The sequence below is a fragment of the Pteronotus mesoamericanus genome, unplaced genomic scaffold, assembly GCF_021234165.1.
Source record: "Pteronotus mesoamericanus isolate MK-2021 breed Mesoamerican mustached bat unplaced genomic scaffold, CSHL_Meso_final scaffold_705, whole genome shotgun sequence".
Lineage (NCBI taxonomy): Eukaryota > Metazoa > Chordata > Mammalia > Chiroptera > Mormoopidae > Pteronotus > Pteronotus mesoamericanus.
In genome coordinates, this window is record NW_026555326.1 from 4,064,476 (window position 1) to 4,085,858 (window position 21,383).

At 37.9% G+C, this 21,383-nt stretch overlaps 1 protein-coding gene across 1 annotated transcript; it reads right to left on the reverse strand.

The window, feature by feature from the left end:
- Positions 1 to 15,673: 15,673 nt before the first annotated feature.
- Positions 15,674 to 21,060, reverse strand: LOC129062148 (apolipoprotein R-like). The gene is made up of 4 exons (XM_054562921.1): positions 20,849 to 21,060; positions 18,579 to 18,749; positions 16,631 to 16,806; positions 15,674 to 16,085 (listed from the first exon to the last, which is right to left on the reverse strand). Exons 1-4 carry the CDS (start codon positions 20,970 to 20,972, stop codon positions 15,951 to 15,953), a joined length of 606 nt encoding a protein of 201 aa, XP_054418896.1. The 5' UTR covers positions 20,973 to 21,060; the 3' UTR covers positions 15,674 to 15,950.
- Positions 21,061 to 21,383: the final 323 nt, after the last annotated feature.

A 21,383-nucleotide genomic window follows, 5' to 3' on the forward strand; every position in this document is an offset into this window, starting at 1 on the left:
CTAAGCGAAATAAGCCAGAGGGAGAAAGACAAATACCATATGATCTCACCTATAAGCGGAACCTAACCAACAATACAAAGATGCAAGGAAAATAAGACCAGCAACACTGAAAGGAAAAGAAATCAACAGAGACAAGAGGGAAGGAGGGAGGGGAGGCAGGGAAAAGGAAGGGAAGGGGAAAGTCAAGGAACATATAGCAAGGACTCATGGACAAAGCCAAAGGGGAAGAGCTGAGGGAGGGAAGGAGGGCAGGGGCAAGGGAAAGTGGTGGGGGGTAGGCAGAGACAAATGTATTTGAAAAAATAAAAAATAAAAAAATAAAAAAAACAAAAAAAAACTCTTTGCCTAGTCCTATATCCCAAGATTTTTCTCCTATTTTTTTTGTAATGGTGTTATAGTTTTATACTTTACATTTAAATCTTAGCTCCCATTACATTCCCCTGTGCTTTCTTTCCTAAAAGTTTTTGAATTTTGTTTTACACTTAAGTCCAGGATTCATTTTGAGCTAATTTTTAGATGAGGTGTAAGTTTTAGATTAAGATTTTTTTTTTTTTTTTTTTACTTGTAATGTCCAATTGCCTTAACACTATTTGTCAAAGACCTCACTTTTCTCCGTTGTGTTGCTTTTGCTTTTGGTAAAAGTTAGAGTGTAGAACTGGGCCAATGTTGTAAAGTATTGCTCAGAAGAGGGCACCTGAGTTTCCAGAAGTTCTGATGAGGCTCTTACTCAGATAAAATAATCTCAGCAGAGCATCCACTGTGATGATTTTGAAGTCTGGAAACTCGACCTCTGCCTAACCTGGAAAACGTGACTGATCTTTCTGATCTTTGTCCAGACCTTGATGAGTTCCTTCTGTATTACTATACATTTTTAATATAAGTAAATGATTTGGTTTACCCAACTATCTGAGCTCATCAATATGAGCTTCCTCCTCACATTTGTCAATACTGTAAATACTATCATTGAGTGGTAACTGTGGGGTTGATGGAAAACCCCATATCCATTATGTCTAAATATCTGTGAGGAAAATATTGGGACAATGAAGGAGAGAGTATGGCATTACCAAGCCCAGGATATTTTACCAGCTATAGCTTGAGATACCCAAAACCTTGAGATACATAACATGTAGAATTCACCAGTGGGGCACAAAAACTATACTCTTAACTCTCAAGGGTCTGGTCTAGTAGGGTAATCTGGGGAGCAACAGCAACAAAATCTACTCTCCTGAGCTGGTAAACATCAGTAAGCCAACAGAGGGAGCCAAAATAACAGATGAAATTTCTGGATACTGGGACTTAGTCAATGTCCCACAAAACTGGTGGCAAAGTAACCTTAGGGATATCAGTTATAGTTGTAAAGGGGCAAAAAAGTGGCAGCCGATGAAAACAGTGAAAAGGTGAACTCTGCTATAAGGAAAATGGCAGTTCCTCCAGTATCCGAATGCATTATTGGAAAGCATATTCTAAGTAAATGGGAAAACCTGCCATTGCCTCCAGGTTCACTAGGGTAAGAAAGATCCACCCTCTTTCCAATGTTGTGTTTAGTTTTTTTTAAATTTTATTTATCTTTTACAGTTTACATTCAACAGATTTTTGTATTAGTTTCAGATAGACATACATATAGGTTACAAAGTATTCCCTCCGATAATTCAAGCGCCCACATGGCCCCATAAAGAGGTAATTACTGTATTGTAAACTATGTTCCCTATCTTTTTCCTTGCATCCCTATGTTTTACTTAATTTTTATTGAAATATTTTATACTTACAAAAAAAGCACAATATCAAGTATAGAGCTAGTTGACTTTTCACACTTTAAGTCACACCCATGAAGCACCACCCAGATGAATAAACAAAACATTACCGGAGTCTTCCGAGCCCTCCTCCTTACCCGTGCCCGCTTGGTAAGAGGGATTGCTATTCTGACTTAGAACACTATGGATTTCTTTTGCCTGTTTTTGTACATTGTGTAAATGAGAAAAAGCATGATGTACTAGTCTGTGCCTGGCATCTTTCACTAAACATTTTTGGTTTTGAAAAGCATTCTATTGTTGTCGTACACTTCATCATGTGATGTACTCTAATTTATCCCCTCTACCACATATGAGTATTTGGATAGTTTCCAGTTTGGGGCTTTGCAGTTAAGGCTGCTATAAACATTGTACTACAGGTCCATTGGATAGGTATGTGCATTTCTGAGGGATAACACCTAGGCGTAAAGTTGCTAGATCATAGAATTAGCACATGTTCAGCTTTAGTAGTTGAATAGAAAATTTAAAGAATTTTCCATGACAGTTGGATGAATTTGCAATTTTGCCGAGTTATGATTGCAATATATTCATGCTAACATTTGGTATTTTATCATTTAAGCTATTTTCCTGAGTGCATAGTGAAACTATACTGTGCTTTGTTTTCTAATACCATTGCTCTTTTATTGCGGCTAGCAACAAGTCCAATTTACCTTCTCAGTACAGAACAAATGTTATACTTGAAATTCCTTATGAAAGAGAGCCTGATCTCTCGTGTTTTTGTGAGCGGTCTATGTGTATATGTGTTCCTGTTTCCTTGACCTACTGTAACTCAGGGAAATCAACAATTACTTAAGACATACACTATTTTTTCTCTTTAGTTTCCTTCTCTTAAGAAACAGAATTCACGGAGCAGACTGAAAGTGACCAGAGGGGATGGGGAAGGAGGACAAATGTGGAAAGAAGGGGAAGGGACTAGACAAAGAACATGTATGAATGACCCATGAACAAGGACAGCAGAGTGGGAACTGACTGTGGGAAAAGAGAGGTGGGGTGGGATGGACGGAGAAGGGTAAAGGGGGAAAAGTAGAAACAACTGTAATATAATAAACATGATTTTAAAATAAAAATGAAAGCAAAAAAAAATTCATTGGCCATTTCTTTACTTCTCCAAAGTCCTACTGCACATAAAGTTCATAATATAAGGAGCAAATGCATTTCCAAAAAGAGCTTTGTTTTCTGGAATTCTTGTGCACTATAATACATTATAATATATTTCTTTAGCTATATGCATGAATTTGTAAGGGAAAACATGTCATCAGTTTAGATTAAGCCCTTTCACATTAGAGGGCTTTTTAATTATTTTTTATATTATTTTAAAATTTATTCAAGTTATTTAAACTAAAAAAAAGAGCACTTTACTCATTTTTCTGCCCTCACCCCCCTACTTACCATAATGTTGCTGAAGTCCATCCCTGTTGTATTTCAACCATGCACTGTGGTTTTAATTTTAATTCCCCAATGCCTAAAGAAGTTGATCATCTTTTCATATGTCTATAGGCCAGTTGAATATCCTTTTTTGAAGGCTCTTCAGGCCTTTTGTCCATTCTTTTTTGTGGGTTGATTATATTTTCCTTATCAATTTCTAACAGTTCTTTATATATTTTGAATATAAGTTTTTAACTGGACATAGGTATTACAAATATCACTTCCTGAATTGCAGCTTGCTCTCTTGCCCCTTTAATGGTGTCTGCATTAGTGTGCTAGGGTTCCCGTAACAAAATATCACAGATGAGGTGGCTGAAACAACAGAAATTAATTTTCTCACAGTACTGGAGACTGGAAGTCAGACCAAACTGTCTTCAGGTTTAGTTTCTAATAAGGGCTAGGAAGGAAAATCTGTTCCAGGTTTCTCTTTGTCCTGCAGATTTTCACTTTTTTGCTGTATCATCATACAGTCATCCCTTAGCATGCACACGTATCTGATATCTCTTTTCCTCTGTGTGTGTCCAAATTTCCTCAGTCATATTAGATTAGGGCCCAACTCTAAAGATCTGATTTTAACTTAATTGCCATTTTAAAGAGTCTATCTCCAAATATACTTACATTCTGAGATACTAGAGTACCTCGTATTTGAACATGAGTTTAGGGTATGCAATTAAGTGGCTTTCCTTTTTTGAGATACAATTAATATACAAGAAAATTAACCTTTTTTTAAAAATATATATTTTATTAAATATGCCATTACAGCTATCACATTTTTTCTCCCCTTAATTCCCCTTAACCCTGCACCTCCCTTCCCCCCAGCATTCCCTCCCCACCTTTAGTTCATGTCCAGGTGTCATACATATAAGTTCTTTGGCTTCTCCATTTCCTATACTATTCTTAACCTCCCCTTGTCTATTTTGTACCTACTATTTAGGCTGCTTATTCCCTCTGCCTTTCCCCCCATTCTTCCCCCTCCACCGTCCCCTCCCCTCTGATCTCCATTTCTATGATTCTGCTCCTGTTCTAGTTGTTTGCTTAGTTTTTTTTTGTTTTTGTTTTGTTAGGTTCAGTTGTTGATAGTTGTGAGTTTGTTGTCATTTTCCTGTTTATAGTTTTTGATCTTCTTTTTCTTAGATAAGTGCCTTTAACATTTCATATGATAAGGGCTTGGTGATGATGAACTCCTTTAACTTTACCTTATCTGGGGAGCACTTTATCTGCCCTTTCAATCTAAATGATAGCTTTGCTGGATAGAGTAATCCTGGATGTAGGTCCTTGCCTTTCATGACTTTCAACTCTTCTTCCCAGCCCCTTCTTACCTGAAAGGTTTCTTTTGAGAAATCAGCTGCCAGTCTTATGGGAACTCCATTGTAGGTAACTGTCTCCTTTTCTCTTGCTGCTTTTAAGATTCTCTCTTTGTCTTTAATCTTGGGTAATGCCATTGTGATGTGCCTGGGTGTGTGCTCCTTGGGCCCAACTTCTTTGGGACTCTCTGAGCTTCCTGGATCCCCTGGAAGTCTATTTCCTTGGCCTAATTGGGGAAGTTCTCCATTATTTTTTCAAATAAGTTTTCAATTTCTTGCTCTTCCTCTTCTGCGTCTAGTACCTCTATGATTCAGATGTTGGAACATTTAAAGTTGTCCCAGAGGTTCCTAAGCCTCTCCTAATTTTTTTTAAATTCTTGTTTCTTCGTTCTTTTCTGGTTGAATGTTCATCCCTTCCTTCTGCTCCCAATTGTTGATCTGAGTCCCAGTTCTCTTCCCTCTACTGTTTGTTCCCTGTATATTTTTCTTTATTTTACTTTACGTAGCTTTCACTTTTTACTCCATTTTGCAACCATACTGAACCAATTCAGTGAGCATCTAGATCACTAGTGTTTTGAACTGTGCATCTGATAGGTTGGCTATTTGTTCATTGCTTAGTTCTATTTTTTGAGTTTTGATCTATTCTTTCATTTGGGGCGTATTTTTTTGTCTCAGCATGCCTGTTATGTTAGAAGGGGCAGAGCCTTAGGTATTCGCCAGGGTGGGGCAACCCGGATTGCTGAGTTGTGACATTGTATGTGGGGGAGGGGTCCGAGAGGAAACAATGCTACTTGCTTGGCTCTCGGCAGGCTTTCAGTCACTTCCCCCGCTATCCACAAGCAAATTGGGCCCTTCTGGTGTTGATTCTCAGGTGTGTGGGTTTGTGTACATTCTAGGACCCTGTATGTCTCTCCAACAAACTCTCCTATGAGGCTGGGAGTTTTCTCCTCCGGCCGCAACCTCCACAGATTTTTATAGCCAGAGGTTTTGAGGTTTTCTTTTCCTGCACTGGAACCCTGGATTGCATAGTCTGTCTTGCTCTCCAGCTGTTCCTTTGGTTTATCTTCATGCAAATGTGCGACCACACCTTCTGCCAGCTGCCACCTTGCTGCACATCCTCTCTACCCCTGCTGCCCCTCTCTGCCACTCCTACCAGTCTGGATGAATGGTTCTCCTTTAGCTGCTTGGTTGTCAGACTTCAATACAGTTTGATTTTCTGGAAGTTCTGGGGTTTTTTTGTTTTTAAATTTGTTGTTGTCCTTCTTTTGGTTGTATGAGGAGGCAAAGTGTACCTACCTCTCCATCTTGGCTGGAAGTCCCCCAAAATAAACCCCTTTAACATGTACAATTTATAAGATTGTGCAATAATTATCACTATCTAATTCCAGATCATTCTCATCCCCTACAAAAAGAAACTCCATATCTTTTAGCAATCACTCTTCAGTCCCTCTCTACATCTATTTCTGTGTCTACAGATTTGCTTATTCTGGAGATTTTATGTAAATTAAATCATACAATATATGGTTTTGGGGTCTGGTGTTTTTTATTTAGTATAATGTTCTCAAAGTTTATCCATGTTGTAGCATGTGTCAGTACTTCATTACTTTTTGTGGCTAAATAATATTGCATTGTATGGCTACACCACATTTGATCAATTATTTATCAGTTGGGTTGTTTCCACTTTTTGGCTATTATGATTAATGCTGCTATGAACATTCATATGCATGTGTTTGTATAAAGATATGCTTTCAACTATTATGGGTACATCACTAGGAATGAATTGCTGGATCATATGATAATGCTAATATTTTGAGGAACTGTTGAATTTTTCCAGAGCAACCAGAGCATTTTATATTCCTATCACAATGTATAAATGTTCAAGTGTCTCCACATCCTGCTCAATGCATAATTTTCATCTATAGGTGAAAATATGTATATGTTACATACATATTTTCATCATAATGGGTGGGAAATTGTATGTTATTGTGGTTTTGATTTGTGTTTCTTTAATGACTATTGATACTGAGTAAATTTTCATGTGCATATTGGCCATTTGTATATTTTTGGAAACCTTAAAGATGCCTTTTAACAAATAGAAATGCTTGTTTTAATATTAGACAACTTAAAATACTTTTCACAAAGCTTCTTATGCTTTTGTGTATATTAAATAATTGCTTACTTCAAGATCATAAAGAGGATTTCTGGTCAAGATGGCAGCACAGGTAAATGCGGTACTCAAATCCTCTCACAACCACATCAAAATTACAACTGAACTATAGGACAATCATCATTCAGAACTGCCTGAAATCTAACTGAACTGAAGTCCTACAACTATGGATTGAAAAAAGAAGCCACAGTGAGAATAATAAGAGGGCTGGAGCAACAGAATGGGCTGATCCCACCCCCATATATGGTGGATAAAAATTAGGAGGGATTCTCGGATACAGAAATTCCCCCTGAGGAGTGAGGGTTCCCAGGCCCACACCAGGCCTCCCAGCACAGGAATCCAGTGCCAGGAAGAGGAGTCCCCATAACTTCTGTCTGTAAAAACCAGTGGGTATTATGGCTGAGTGAGATAGAGTGCTTCTGGAGTAGCAGGGAGTTCCTCTTAAAGGGCCCATGCGCAGACTTACTCAGACTCACTCTCTCCAAGCTCCAATGTTTGGGCAGCAGCTTGAAAGGAACCAGGGAACTACGAGGAGAAACGGAATCATCTGGCATCAGGGACACAGCTGGTGGGGGCAGCATTCTGCCAGAAAGAAGGGCTGGCAGAGGACAGTGTCCCTTTTCTGAGACCTCCCTTCCACACAAAGCTAGAAGGCGGGTGCCTTCCCCACAAAGCTAGAAGGTGGGTGCCATATCTGAGACTCCATCAACCTGGTTCACACTGTTTGCCCCACCCTGGTGATTCCCTGAGACTCTACCCCACTCAACTTGCAGGCCCATCCAAGCTGTTTCCAGTGGTTTTTTTAATACAAACAGCCTCTCTTGCCTTACGCTTTGGAATTCCCTAAAACCTCTCAAACAAGCAACATCTGGCCTCTGTGTACCCCATCTTTCTTGATAAATGGCTCCAGGCCTGGCACTAGCAGCAGCCGGCCTTGGTTCACAGCTTGGCTTCTCCTGGGCACCTCCAAACCCAGCACAAGTAGAAGCCATCTGCAGATCACTCTGTAACTCATGCAAAGTGGCCCCAGGCCTGGCACAGGTGGTGGCTAACCTTTCCCATTCTGGGAGGCCCCAGAGCCAGTGCACCCAGCGGAGAGTTTCAGACCATGTCAGAATACAACCTTACCACCTCCATGAACAACACACTTAAGGAGTGGACTCGATGAGCACAAAAACCCCACTGAAGCAAGTCCTGCTCCACATAGTTCGCTGCTGCACAGCAACTTCTCCACTGTAGTCATAGCCAGTCTTCACAACTGAGTGGCCTTGGTGGGAAGGGTGTGAGGGGGGTCAATCTCTCTGTGATGTCAACAGCAATCAAGACTCAACTTTAACAAGACAGTGCACACAGCCAACAATGGGTGTACCTGGAGCACCCTCCATGGGTGACTGAGGAGGTTGTGCCATTGGGCCTTAAAGGACAGCTACTACGCAAGGCCTGTCTACCAAGTCCAGAGGACATAGTAGCTCTGCCTCATACCTAGACACAAACATAGTGAAGTAGCCCAAATGTGGAGATAAAAAACAAACAAACAAACAAAAAAGGCCCCAAATGAAAGAACAGGAAAAATCTCCAGAAAAAGAATTAAATGAAATGGAGGCCAGAAAACTACCAGACACAGAGTTCAAAACAATGGTTATGAGGATGCTCAAGAAACTTTGTGAGAACTTCAAGGAACTGGATAAGAACTTCAACAGCATAAAAAGTAACATGGAAACAATTCAGTTTACAGGGAATCAACAGTAAAGTATATGGAACTGGAATATAAGGAAGCAAAAGCACCCAATCAAAACAGTAAAAAAAAAAGTTCCCCCACCCCCAAAAAGAAGATAATGTACAGAGCCTTTGTGACAACTTCAAGCATACCAACATTTTCATCACGGGCATGCCAGAGGAAGAGAAAGAGCAAGAAATTGAAACCTATTTGGGAAAATATAATGACAGAAAACTTCCCTAACCTTGTGAAGAAAATAGACATACAAGTCCAGGAAGCACAGTAAGTCTCAAATAAGATGAACCCAGTGAGGCCCACTCCATAACACATCATAATTAAAATGCCAAAGGTTAAAGACAAAGAGAGAATATTAAAAACATCAAGAGAAAAGCAATTATTTACTTACAATGGAGCTCCCTTAAAACTGGCAGCTGATTTGTCAAAAGAAACTTTGCAGACCAAAAGGGAGTGGCAAGAAATATTTAAAGTGATAAAAAGCAAGGATTTACAATCGAGATTACTCTACCCAGTAAAACTACCATTTAGAATTGAAGGACATATAAAGAGCTTCCCAGACAAGAAAAAGTTAAGGAGTTCATCACCATCAAACCAGTGCTATATGAAACATTAAAGGGACTTCTTTAAGAAGAAAAAGAAAGAAAAGATCAATATGAAGAATAAAATGGCAATAAATACATATCTATCAACAATTGAATCTAAAAAACAAAGTAAATGAAAAAGCAGGACAGAGGTAGACTTAATAGATGCAGAGAACATTTTGATGGTTGCCAAATGGGAGGATGTATGGATGAAAAAGGTGAAAAAGTTAAGAAGTACAAATTATATTGGTAGTTACAGAATAGTTATGGGGATGTAAAGTGCGCATAGAGAATATAGGCAATAATATTCTAATAACTATGTGTGGTGTCAGATGGGTATGGGATTTATCAGGATGATCACTTAATAAGTTACATAAACATCGAACTACTATACTGTACAACTGAAACTAATGTAATATTGTATGTCAACTGTAATTGAAAAACTAAAAAATGATTTAGAAAAATAACAAAAATAAAATGGCTCACACGTTAGCATGAGTCAGGACAGTGGCGCTGAACTGTAGTAGTAGTCATTGTATTCTTTACTACCATGTACTCACAGGAATAAGTATACCTTTTTCAATTCAGAATGTTCTTGCTAAAGTAGCAGATATTGCTAATTTTATTAAATCTTCACTGTAAACATGTCTTCTTATCTTCTTTGTGATAAAATGGGAAGTACATATAAAGCACTTCTGCTGCCTGTTTAAGTACCATGGTTATTTAAGAAAAGCATTTGTGTGGTCGTTTGAGTTGTGAGCTGAATTTGTGTTTCAGAGAACCATTTTTACCTGAGAGAAACATTGTTAGATTAATTATTGTTATTCATGTTTCAACAGTTGGGAAGATGGACCAGCATTTTCCAAGTGCCAATGCATGAAGTTACAAAAATCATACGTAATATTATAGAATTATAATGTGTACTCCAGAGCCTTGCCAGTAACTGTTACAGAGAAGTAAGTAAAATTTCATTTTAGGTGTCCGGAGAAAAACAAGATCATAAAGATATTTTCTTATGTGGATTATTTATTTAATTTTTTTTACCTTTTATATGTAGATCTATAATCTACTTTGTATTTCTTTAAGGTAGAAATAAAGTAGGGGTCAAGACAAATTTTTTCTATGTAGCTCTCCAATTGACCTAAGAAATATATATTTAAAAAATCCTTGCCTATCACATTGAAGAGTCAAATTTTTCACAATTAAGGTAGGTATATATATATTTCTCAATTTTGTATTCAGCTGTATGGCCAACTTGATTCTATTTGTGCCACCACCAAATTGCTTTTATTAATATGGCCTTATAATCAGTCTTGAAATCTAGCAGTGTTAATCCTCCAATTTTGACCTGTTTCAAGATTTTTTTTGGCTATTCTTGGCCATATTCATGGCCCTGGGCTCTACTGTTAAACCCAGAGAAGAAACAGATAACATGTTTTTGGTTTGTGGCACTACAGAAAGAATTATATTCAGCAGAAAAGTTTTAAAAGTTGATCTTTTGTACCAGTTTTAGCTTATGGAACTTCAAATACTTCTTTGTGAAATGATTATTGAACACCTACTTTGAACAAACCCCATATATAAAATGGTAAGTGTAGTTAGTTCTGTCTTCGACACTCAATAAAATCAAAGTGCTATAAATGATGCAATACAAGAATAGCAGTATGTAGATAGAAGCTGACAGGTGAACAGGGTAGTGGAATTGAACATAAATGTAGAAGCACACATTTCTTCATTTTACATAGCACATAACAAGTAGTAGAAACTCAAGAGAAAAGACTAAGGCTGATAAATCAATAAAAAGGAGATTACAGACATCTTTTTAGGAAGCATTGAACATGCCCCCCAGAAATACCTGTAGATACATATCCATTTCAAAATAAAACAAACATAAAATAGTTAAACTTTCTTGCTGCCCATCATGCTAAAAAGTTTGCTATTAGGGAAATATCACATACATACAGAGATATCAATCAATATTTTAGGGTCCCATTTCTTCAGATGAACAGAAAGCAAAGAATGTCCTTAAAGCCCCACATTTTAATTAATATTTTCAGAGACAGAAAAAAATGATAATTGTTTTAATAAAAAAACACAAGATACTACTTAAAAGTAACATATAGAATAAGAACAAGCTGCTGGAAATTAAAATGTGATAAATAGATTTTAAACTTCGATAAAAATCTTAAAATACAAAGTCAAAAAAATCTCCCAGAAAGTAGAACACACACACACACACACACACACACATACAGAAAGTAGGACAGAAATAAAAGTTATAAAAATATTTTACTAACAGGGGTTCCAGGTGGGTGGAAAGCACAAATAAAACAAAAAAAATAAAAACAAAAAAAAAAACCAAAATTTCTAAAATTTTTTCCTGTTCTAAAGCATGTGAATTTCCATATCCAAAAGTCCCAACATGTACCCAGGTCAACACATGAAAAATATTCTAAAGCAAAACCATAGAGATAAAGAGAAGATGCTAAAATGTCTCAGAATGACAAAGGGGGAAAAAAAAAGAACATTGTATCAAAGACTGGAATATCATAGATTATTCCCTAGCAAAACTAGGAGGCACCTAGCAATGGAAAAATACTGTCAAAATTCTGAGAGAACCCAAACTTCTATATACAAGCAATCTATCAATTAACTGTGAGGGTAGGAAAAAAAAGATATTTTATGACATTTAAGGTCTCAGAAATTTATTACTGGGACATCCTTCCTAAGCACCTTCTGAAGAATCTGTTTCAACAAAAATTAGAAAATAAACTAAAACAGACAGGGACTTGGCATCAAAGTAATAAAGAGACCAGCAAAGGAAAGACCTAAGATTTTAAAGTAAACAGCTCATTTCAGAACCACTGAATAAAGAGCCTGGGAAGGAAATCTCCAGAAGAGGTGGTGGGAGGTGTGTGGAACTGAGACAGCATATGACATGTCTCAGCACTAGGAAATATACTGCTAGACCAAGGCAAATCCATGAGGGCTCATAGCAATGGGAACGTAGACTAAACCAGAAAACAAGATAATTTATTAATATCATAAAAATTCAACATTTGTAAGGAAATATACTCATAGGTCACTGCTTGACTTACCTTACTTAGCTTAGCAACAATCAGAATAGTTATGGAGATGCTTAGTCATAATAATGTAAACACTGAATACTAATTTAACCAAGAAGGAGGATGTAGCTACACCGTAAGGAAAGATGTCAAAGACTGAAACTTTAGTCTCTCTTAATAGTATGTTGATACATAATGTTTAAAAATAATAAATATACATAGAATGAGATTATTTGGAAATATGTAGACAAATATCAGGAGAAAGAGCTAAAGGAGTTGAAAGAGATTATTGGGGAGAGAGAGAGAATAAAACCAAGAGATGAGATTAAATGGGTCAGAATACTCAAGTTTTCATTATAAATCTTTTTGGAGTATTTGATTTTTTTTAATTACTTGCTTGTATTACTTTAATAAAATAGTAAATTATTAAAAATAAAGTTGAATAAATAATATAGGCTTAGATACATTACTGGAAACCATGTAGAAAAGTAATCAATAAAAGAAAAAAATTAAATGAGACTGACCAAAAGAGGGAAAGAGGAGAAGGAGAGTGGAAGCTAGATTGCTTATTTTGTAGCAGAAAATCAAAATATAAGGCTTAGAGATAAAAAAAAAAGTCTAATGATATACTGTGTGTATCTCCTTTTGAGTGATTAGGCTAATCAGTCAGCAGAAAAACTCAAAACAGTAGGCACAGAAAGAGAATAATTTTATTTTTACTTTTTATCAAGCTCTTTGTAAGGTTTTGTAGGGTAAGTGGAGGCAGTAGGCTTCCTCTCCCAGGCGCTTGGGTAACTAGGGGGAGCAGCCTCTCACAACCTTGCAGGAGTCTGATAAAGCAGTGTTCCTACGGCCTTGAGCCTGGGTGCGATAAACTGCCCCGTAGCCTTGAGGAGGCTCGCAGGCGCCGCTCATGCTAGGTTACCTCACTTTCTGACCTGCAGCCGGCTTTCTTTGTGCTAGTACTTAAGGAGGTAGGGGGGAGAGAGAGAGAGAGAAAGAGAGAGAGAGAGAGAGAGAGAGAGACCAACATAAGCATGGGCTTGTGGCCTGTGTGACTGCCAAATAAAGGCATGTCAAGCATCCCCACGGCTCCATGCATCTTCTTCCATCTACCTGAGTCTCGAGTGGACCCGCCCAGCCTAGGGAGGCTGCAACACAGGTCTGAATTCTTTTTTTCACATACATGTATGGGAGGGGGACCCAAAAACCCAGAATTTATTTATAAAAAAAATTGTGTATTTATCCTTACATGTTTAAACTTCAGTCACCTTCAAAGTACTCTCCATTTGGTACAATACACTTATCGAGATGTTTTTTCCACTGCTCAATACAGCTTCTAAACTCATCAATTTTGATGCCCTTTAGTGCTTCTTCCGTTTTTTGTTTCACCTCTTCAGCATTAGCAAAACGTTTCCTTTTGAGGACTTTTTTCATCCAGGGAAAGAAAAAAAGTCACTTGGGGGGAGATCAGGTGAATAAGGAGGGTGAGGCATGGTGGGTCATGCTGTTTTGGGTAAAAACTGTTGAACAACTCAGCGTGTTGTAGGTAGGTAGTCTGATAAATCACCCATCCGGAAATGGGCAAACATGTTGAGAGTCTTCAAAAACAATTCACTGAAACCAAATGCAGCCTCTCACAGCACCACCAGGTGGTACACTGGTGCAGATGGGTTGCTAGAGCACTCACTGAGCAAGGGAAGCCTGTGCTACAAAGGGCTCACTCCCCAGAAGATAATTCTGGGTTTTTTAGAGGGTCCCTCCTCATATTACCTCCATAATTATAATTATTGGTAGTTAATTGAGAATTAACAAAAAAATTGTCAGACAAGTCGTATCTCCAGACTTCTCCAGCCCCAGAGTCTGAGGTGAAGGAAATACAGAAAGACTCATATTTCAAAGATTCCCCCAAATCTTCTCTACAGCACGGTGCCTAAACTTAGTGGATGACCCTTTGTTTATTTGAGTCCATTCATGAATTTTTGGATATAAAGCCCTGAGACTATAGAAAGATAGAGAGCTAAAAATGCTCTCCCTAATAAAGGAACGTGGGTTTCTGGGGCAGTGGGAGCACGAACGAATTGATGGGTGTGGAGGAGAGATTTGAGCCAGGAAAATGGCAGACCAGACAAGCCCGACAGGGTTACGCAAAGAAAGTCAGCCACCAGACATTCCTGGTGGCAGTGGAAGGCAATGAATCTTTTTTTTTTAATAGTTTATTTTTATTGCATTTTTTTCTCTTTACAATTTATCTCACTTATATCCTCTTCCACCTGCATCTACCCATCCCCTCCCCCCGCCAATCACCATACTATTGTTTTAAGATCACAGTTACATAACATCCAGTGTGAAAGTCCAATCCTCCTGTAGCCAGCCTTTTGCCCTTCTGTTAACTCTAAAGCCTTAGTACAAGTCAGTGATGCAGCTTTCTCGTGGGACTGCTATTTTGCTGAAATCAAGGAAAAGAGGCAGTGTTCTCTATTATTGATCAAGATGCAGCGAAAAACCAGTCATCGTAGGTAAGCATGAGTGAGAATGAGATTTCAGAGGAGGCAAAAAATTGGAAGAAATGGTGACTGTCAGAAATATAAGGCTCCCAAGAGTGTCCAAAGATATAAGAGGGACTCATGACGTAAGCTCTGCCAAGCCCCTCGCATCCCTTTATCATTTCTGTGCACTCATCAGCAGGCTTCTCTGTGCTTCGGTGTCTAACGGTCATACCTTCTCCTCCCCTGGCAGGTCCCCCCTCGCTGTGAGAGCCTTGCCCTCACACAGGGAGAGCTGGATGCCCTGGGTGCTTCTGTGCCCCCATAGTGGCCCTCCCCCAATAACTGACTGGTAAAGCAGAATGAACACCCAGTTCCTTTGCCTGGAATTGGGACAAAATTTAAACAGCTTTATAGTCCAGAGTTCCCTTTGGGAGAAGACTAAGCCACTCTCGCAGGACTTTGCCTGATCTCCCTGCTAGGCTGCTACTCTGTCCTGTTCTGCTCACCCTACCCCCTTTCCCATTTCTCTTGGAGCACTTCCTTAATAAAATATTTGTACATGGATCTTCTCAATGTCTGCTTCTGGGGAATCTGGTTTAAGAGAGACACAAAAGCCATTTTAATTCTAAATATTCTAAATATTTAGAAAGCAATTAGATTGAATTGGAAAGTGGACATGCACATGAAGAACGTTTGGGTTGCACATAGATCAGGCTTTCAAAGAATTTCAAGCTGCTTATTATTGGATGGAAGGAAAGTTGAGCAAAAAACAAGTGTACCTTAAATATAAAGTGGAAGCGAGAAGTTGTTCCAGACAAATACTGGTGATCAAATAAGGAGAGAAAGGAGAAGACTTGGAGGAAGACGTGATATTTAACCTGAACATTGAAAGATGAATAAGCAGTGAAGATGTAGAGTAAAGACACCTCGGACAAGGCACAAATATGTATTCTCAAGGACCACATATACACTGAAATATGGTAAAATAGAAAAGAACATTAATTAGAGAAGTATTAGGAAATGATTTATATAGGATCCTAATATTTCATTACACAGGAATCAAAATGGAAAAAAAGACACTGGATTTTTGACAGGTGATTATTTATTTCTGAAATCCCACCAAACCCAGGAAAGCAGAAGCTTAATCTGAGCTAAGATATAGATTATCAATAATTCCACATTATCAGCATCACTGAGTCTCCTAACACAAGCACTTTTTTTTTCAGCAGATAATAGTATTTAAGATACAGTAGAGTTGCTAATAAAAGAAATGTACTTAATACTTTATTTGGTGGGGCCAGGAAGAGGAGGGAGGCTGTGGAATAAGTGAGGGAAACTGGATGCAATGATTTCTAACTGATGTTCCTCTTCGAGTCTTACTCTTGTTTGAGTCGTCTAATCTCCAGAGACAGTTTATACACCTCCAAGGCCATTTTTACCTCTTCTGGTCTTGGGAGACACTGCAAGAGTTTGCTGCCTTCTACCACTTGCTCACAGCCATTACGGACTTCCTAAAAGAGATAAAAGGATGGATTTTGAGAGGCTTCTCTCCAAACTGTAAAGGTTGATGATTCCTTCAGGATGCCTCACTGATGACAGCAAAATTGGAGTATCAAGACCCAGGGCTGATAGAAGAAATCCAAGATACTTTGTGTCTCAGCAAATTGTTCACCCTAGGGTCCATACCAATGTGCTTCCAAAGACACACAGGGGTCCTCTTCAGGGAAAGCTGAAGGGAAGTTTTGGTGGCTATACAAAAGCATAGCACTTATGGTAGAAAGTCCAGGGATGGGGCCAGGTTAACTGGATCTTTGGAAATCTCCCCTCTTATCTAGAGGCTTTGTTCTTCTTGTTATTAAGTGAGAGGATGAGAACTGGCCTTAATGAACACACCAAGTTCTTTGGGGATGAGATTGCTGATTCCAAAGTGATTTAAACAACTCAGAAGTGAGTCCTGACAAAAGTCAGATCGCATCAGCATTGGTTGGGACAATGCTTTGGAGCAGGCTACCATTTTTAGAATGTGATATGACGCCTTGAAATGTGTGCCACTTACCCACTCACACGTAGGCACCTCTGGGTGCCAGGTTCTGTTTTCTGAGCAGGTGATACTTTGATTGCTGACAAGACCATAGCCATTGTCACACTGGATAGTGACATTTTCAAGCTCAACATAGAGAGTCTTATCCACAGACAAATTTCCATTTTCTATCTCAGGTTTCAGACACAGAGCTGTTATGGAAACACAATTTTGATCATCCTGTGATTCTCAGATTAAGATCTTACAATAGTAGAGGATACTGAAGGGTGAAAAACACCCATGATAAATTATGTCTGCATGATTAAAGTTGTTCTTTACCTCTATTTATTGTTATTGTGACAATAAAATTAATAATAATAATTTACATACTACTATCAACATAAAACACTATTACCTACATTTTTGCTAGAGAGAAAAACTAGGTACAGGTAGTTTATGTGACTTGACTAAGATTTAATAGCTTTTAGGTGGCATAATTATGATGTAAACCTAAGTATTGTGGTCCTAGAATCTGAGTTTTCCAAGCTACTATATCTCAAAAACTTACTCTTTTCATAATTCTAAGTATGTAATTTTAAATCTCATACCCTTAACATCTTCCTATATTAAATGGAGACAATGGGGAGAAATAAGCTCCTTGAGTTGCTGTTTACAGTGTGATTTTTTTAAAAAAGTCAAACTCCACCTTAGTGGTCAACCAGAAATCTTTTATCAGGTCAACTTCATTATGAGAAGATGGTTGCAGAAGCAGAAGCGTACACACATGGACCCTTGAAATATGACAAAGATAGCACTGCAGAGGAGTGTGGAAACCATGGTCCATTTAATCAGTGGTACAAGGTTCCACTGGTTATTCATTGGGGAAAAACAAATGTTGACCTCTACTTCCTACCATGAACCCAAAGAAATTCCAAGTGCACTGAGTATATCAATGTGAAAGGTAAAACAATAGAGATCTGGGAGATAACATAGGTGAATATATTTTTGTGACCTTGTTGTAGGCAAATATTTCTTAAACTGAACACAAAAAGCTCCAATGTTGATAAAAAGATTGATAAATTGAACTAAATTGGAATGTAGAACTTCTGTTTATCAAAACTAGAACACTCATACATTACTGGTGGAAATGTAAATTGTTGCTGCCACTTATGAACAAAATTTAGTATCATCTACTAAATGGATATGTGCATACTCTATAAAACAGTAATTTGACCCCTATGTTTACTCCCAACAGAAATGTTGACACATTTGTTCCAAGAAATATGCACAAGAATATACATTAAGAGCATTATTCATAATAGCCTAAAACATTAAAAAATTCAAAATTTTATAAGATACATAAAATATGGTATAGTTATCCAAAAGAGTATTATACAGTATTATACATGAATAAACTATCAATACATGTAAGAACATAGATGATTTTCTAAAACATAATGTTAAGGAAAGATGCCAGGCACAATAGAGTACATACATGATTTTTTTTTTTTTATAGAAAGTTAAAAGGTTAGCAAATTAACCTATGGTGTTGGAATAGAGACCTCCTCTGAGGGGTAAATGGGAGAAGACGTGTGGAACATTTTTAGGGTGTTGGTAATTTTTGGGCTTCTTGACCTGGGTGATAGTTTCATGGGTCAACTCACTTTATGATAATCATTGACCTGTACACCTAAGATTTGTGCATTTGTGCAGTGTTATATTTAAATTGAAACTTTTATTAAAACCAACAAAGAGTGGCCCTACAGATTACCTCTGAAAACATACATGTTGGTAAGAGTGGGATTAACTGCGTGATGGTTCACACCTTAAAAAGATTCTATTGTATGCATGTATTAACATTAACTACATGAAATGAATAAACAAATAAAATACAAATTTCTAAGTGATGCTTCTGGCTGGGAGGAGACTCTACTTTCATGGTGGTTCTATCTTCTTAGCAGGAGCCATCAGTAAAGTTAGTTACCTTTACATTCAGGAGCTGGAGATGACCATTGTGATTTTCTGCAGGTGATTTTGGGGTTTCCTACCAGAATATATCCTTCATCACACTCATAGTGCACCGCAGTCGTAAAGGAAAAATATGAACTCACGTCGTGATGGGATCCATGGGCAATGCTAGGAGGGTTACTGCAATCTTGAATGGTAAAAGAAAAAGGTGGAAGAGAATGAGCTAGAGTTTAATTTAATTAACAATTCAGACTGAGGGACTCCTCTCATTTAATAAAACTAAGTCATTAAATTATAATGCTGAGGTGTATTTCATTTCCTTGACAAAATCATTAGAAAGGATTTGTTAAATTCTTCACCATCGTGTTAATAATTTTATATATATTATACCGTTTAACCCTCACACTCATGCTTTGAGGCAGTATTATCGTAATGCCCATTCTAGAGAAAAGGAAACACAACATTAAGCGGGTAAAATATTCTACATAAGTGCCAGTGACATGAATAAAACTTAACGATTAAAACAATGTTCTTCTTGGTACTTGCATTTTCAGGTAATACCCCATAATTAAAGAAGTAGGTGGCTCAGAACCAGTTTAAGTTAAATTTTTAAAAGAGAAATAGTTGGGGAAGTATTTTTATAAAGCTTTTGATATCCTGTGAACACCGCCCTTGCCCCAGACTGAGCTGATATGTGAGTGCATCTCTCCCTCACATTGAGAGAGGAGCTGTGAGAAAGCCTGATATGTCTCCTTTCAGTCTGGAGGGAACACTAGACATGATGTCTCGTGGCTCTGAGGATGAGAACAAAGAAGGACAGATCACTGGTGCTTTGAGAATGGTCTGTATTCCTGACATTATTCAGAACAGAGGATGAGTACTTCCCGCGTAGTAGAGCTGGGCTGCATTGAGAAAGACAGCCACGGTGGAGTTGTCTTCAGGCCTGTCCAAAGGACCACCTAAGATGAGAGGAAGGCCTCAGTATTTAAAAAAAAATTCAACCTGCTCGCCCACATAAGAGCATTCAGCTATTATTTTAGAGTCGGGATTTTCCCCTCTAAACTATTCCAAATCCTACATTTTTATGCCATAATAGCTGTTTTCAGAAACTATGCATGTAAATTATTATGAAAATTAGTTCTCTTATGTAAAAAAAGTTAGCTAGCACAAGAGAAAAATAGTTTGCTAAAAGGACATTTCCATTAAAAAAAACTATAACAACAAATTAATTTCCGTAACAACAGATCTTCAACCAGTTCTAGTAAGTTCTCCCGAATGCTTTTATTTTCTCTTTTGTTTGTAAATTTTTTTCTACATTTCAATAGCAATGCCTTACGTTTATATAATGGCTTATAGTTTTTGAAGTGCCCTATATTTTGCTCTAGGAAATTTACTGTTTGTGACGACAGACAATATTTTTGCTTTACTGGTGGAGTTTTTTCCCCCAATCACTAACTAAGACTGTAAATGACATAATTAACCTATTTGGAAAGTAAATGTGTTTGAAGCATTTTGGAGCATTTAAATGTAAGAAATTGATTTGAAAATTAGAAATTATTTCATGATAAATCAACCTCACAAGGATTTTTACATATCAACACAATTATTCTAGACATAGTAACAGCCTCTATCTTGAACTTCTTTTCTATTTTAAAATTTTCATTTTTATTAATAACATAGTTCATTGTACTCTTTCAAAAAGGTTATACATCTCACACCTGTCATAATGACTATCATCAATAAATCAACAAACAAGTACTGGCAAAGATGTGGAGAAAAGTGCCCTTTGCACTGTTGGTAGGGAATACTACTTGGCCATAAAAAAGAAGAAAATGTTACCTTTTGTGACAGTATGGACTGATCTAGATAACATTATGCTGAGTGAAATAAGCCAGGCAGAGAAACACAAATACCATATGATTTTACTCCTATGTGGAATCTAATGAACAAACTGAACTAATAAGGAAAATGGGGACAGATTCATAAACAGAGAGCAGGATGACAGCTGAGGGTGGGAGAAGGTAAAGGGGTGGAGGGACTGAGCCAAAAGGAAAAAGGACTTATAAGCATTGACAACAGTGTGGTGACTAAAGGGGAAGAGGGGTCTAAGGGAACTAAATGGCAATGGAAAAAATACAATAAAAAAATTTAAAAAGTAAACAGAAAAAGTTATATATTACCAGCATTTGACTACATTTGATGAATTCAAATTTGATGAATTTGATTGGTATCTTTCTCTATATCTTAGAGGAACTACCTCCTTTCCTCCATAACCACCGTACTCACCACACAGGCCAGAGGGGCACAACAGCGAAGTCAAGAAGCCAAGGAGGCACAGTGGTGGAAGAACGCTCTGCAACTTGTGGGGCATGCTGGAGAGTCTCAGAGGTGCCACACAGAGGCTCAGCATTCTCAAACACCTTGAATCAAGATGAAGAAAAGTTCTCTAACCGTTGAACCTATTCCTAAGCCAAGCAACTCTGCCTTGGCAAAGTCCCAGCACTGTGTCACTAAAGGGGAGAGGCAGTGGGAGTGGCTAGAAGACCAGGTGTTAAGCACAGATCTGTCAGGCCAAGCTGAAAAGGTTCTCTTCTTGATAAGAAAAGTCGTGGGCCCTCTGGGATTCTATACATATTTACTATTGTAAACCCACATGTAATTAGTTTCTTTCTGACATATGAACAGCAACAAAGACATGGTTCCTCTCTGAGTAAACGAAGTCAAAAGGTACAAGGATCGCAGGGCCTGATGCACAGGATACGCAGTAGGTCTCCAGGAATTACAAACCATAGCATGAAAGAAAATAAAATGTCTGAAAAAC

What these genes read in the sequence shown, in the direction of transcription:
- LOC129062148 (XM_054562921.1), bottom strand. Translation starts at nt 20,972, where the DNA reads ATGCTGAGCCTCTGTGTGGCACCTCTGAGACTCTCCAGCATGCCCCAC. An exon ending in GTGCCCCTCTGGCCTGTGTG is followed by an intron (nt 18,750 to 20,848) that starts GTGAGTACGGTG and finishes TTACCATTCAAG; the next exon opens with ATTGCAGTAACCCTCCTAGC. An exon ending in AGGTGCCTACGTGTGAGTGG is followed by an intron (nt 16,086 to 16,630) that starts GTAAGTGGCACA and finishes TATCTCTTTTAG; the next exon opens with GAAGTCCGTAATGGCTGTGA.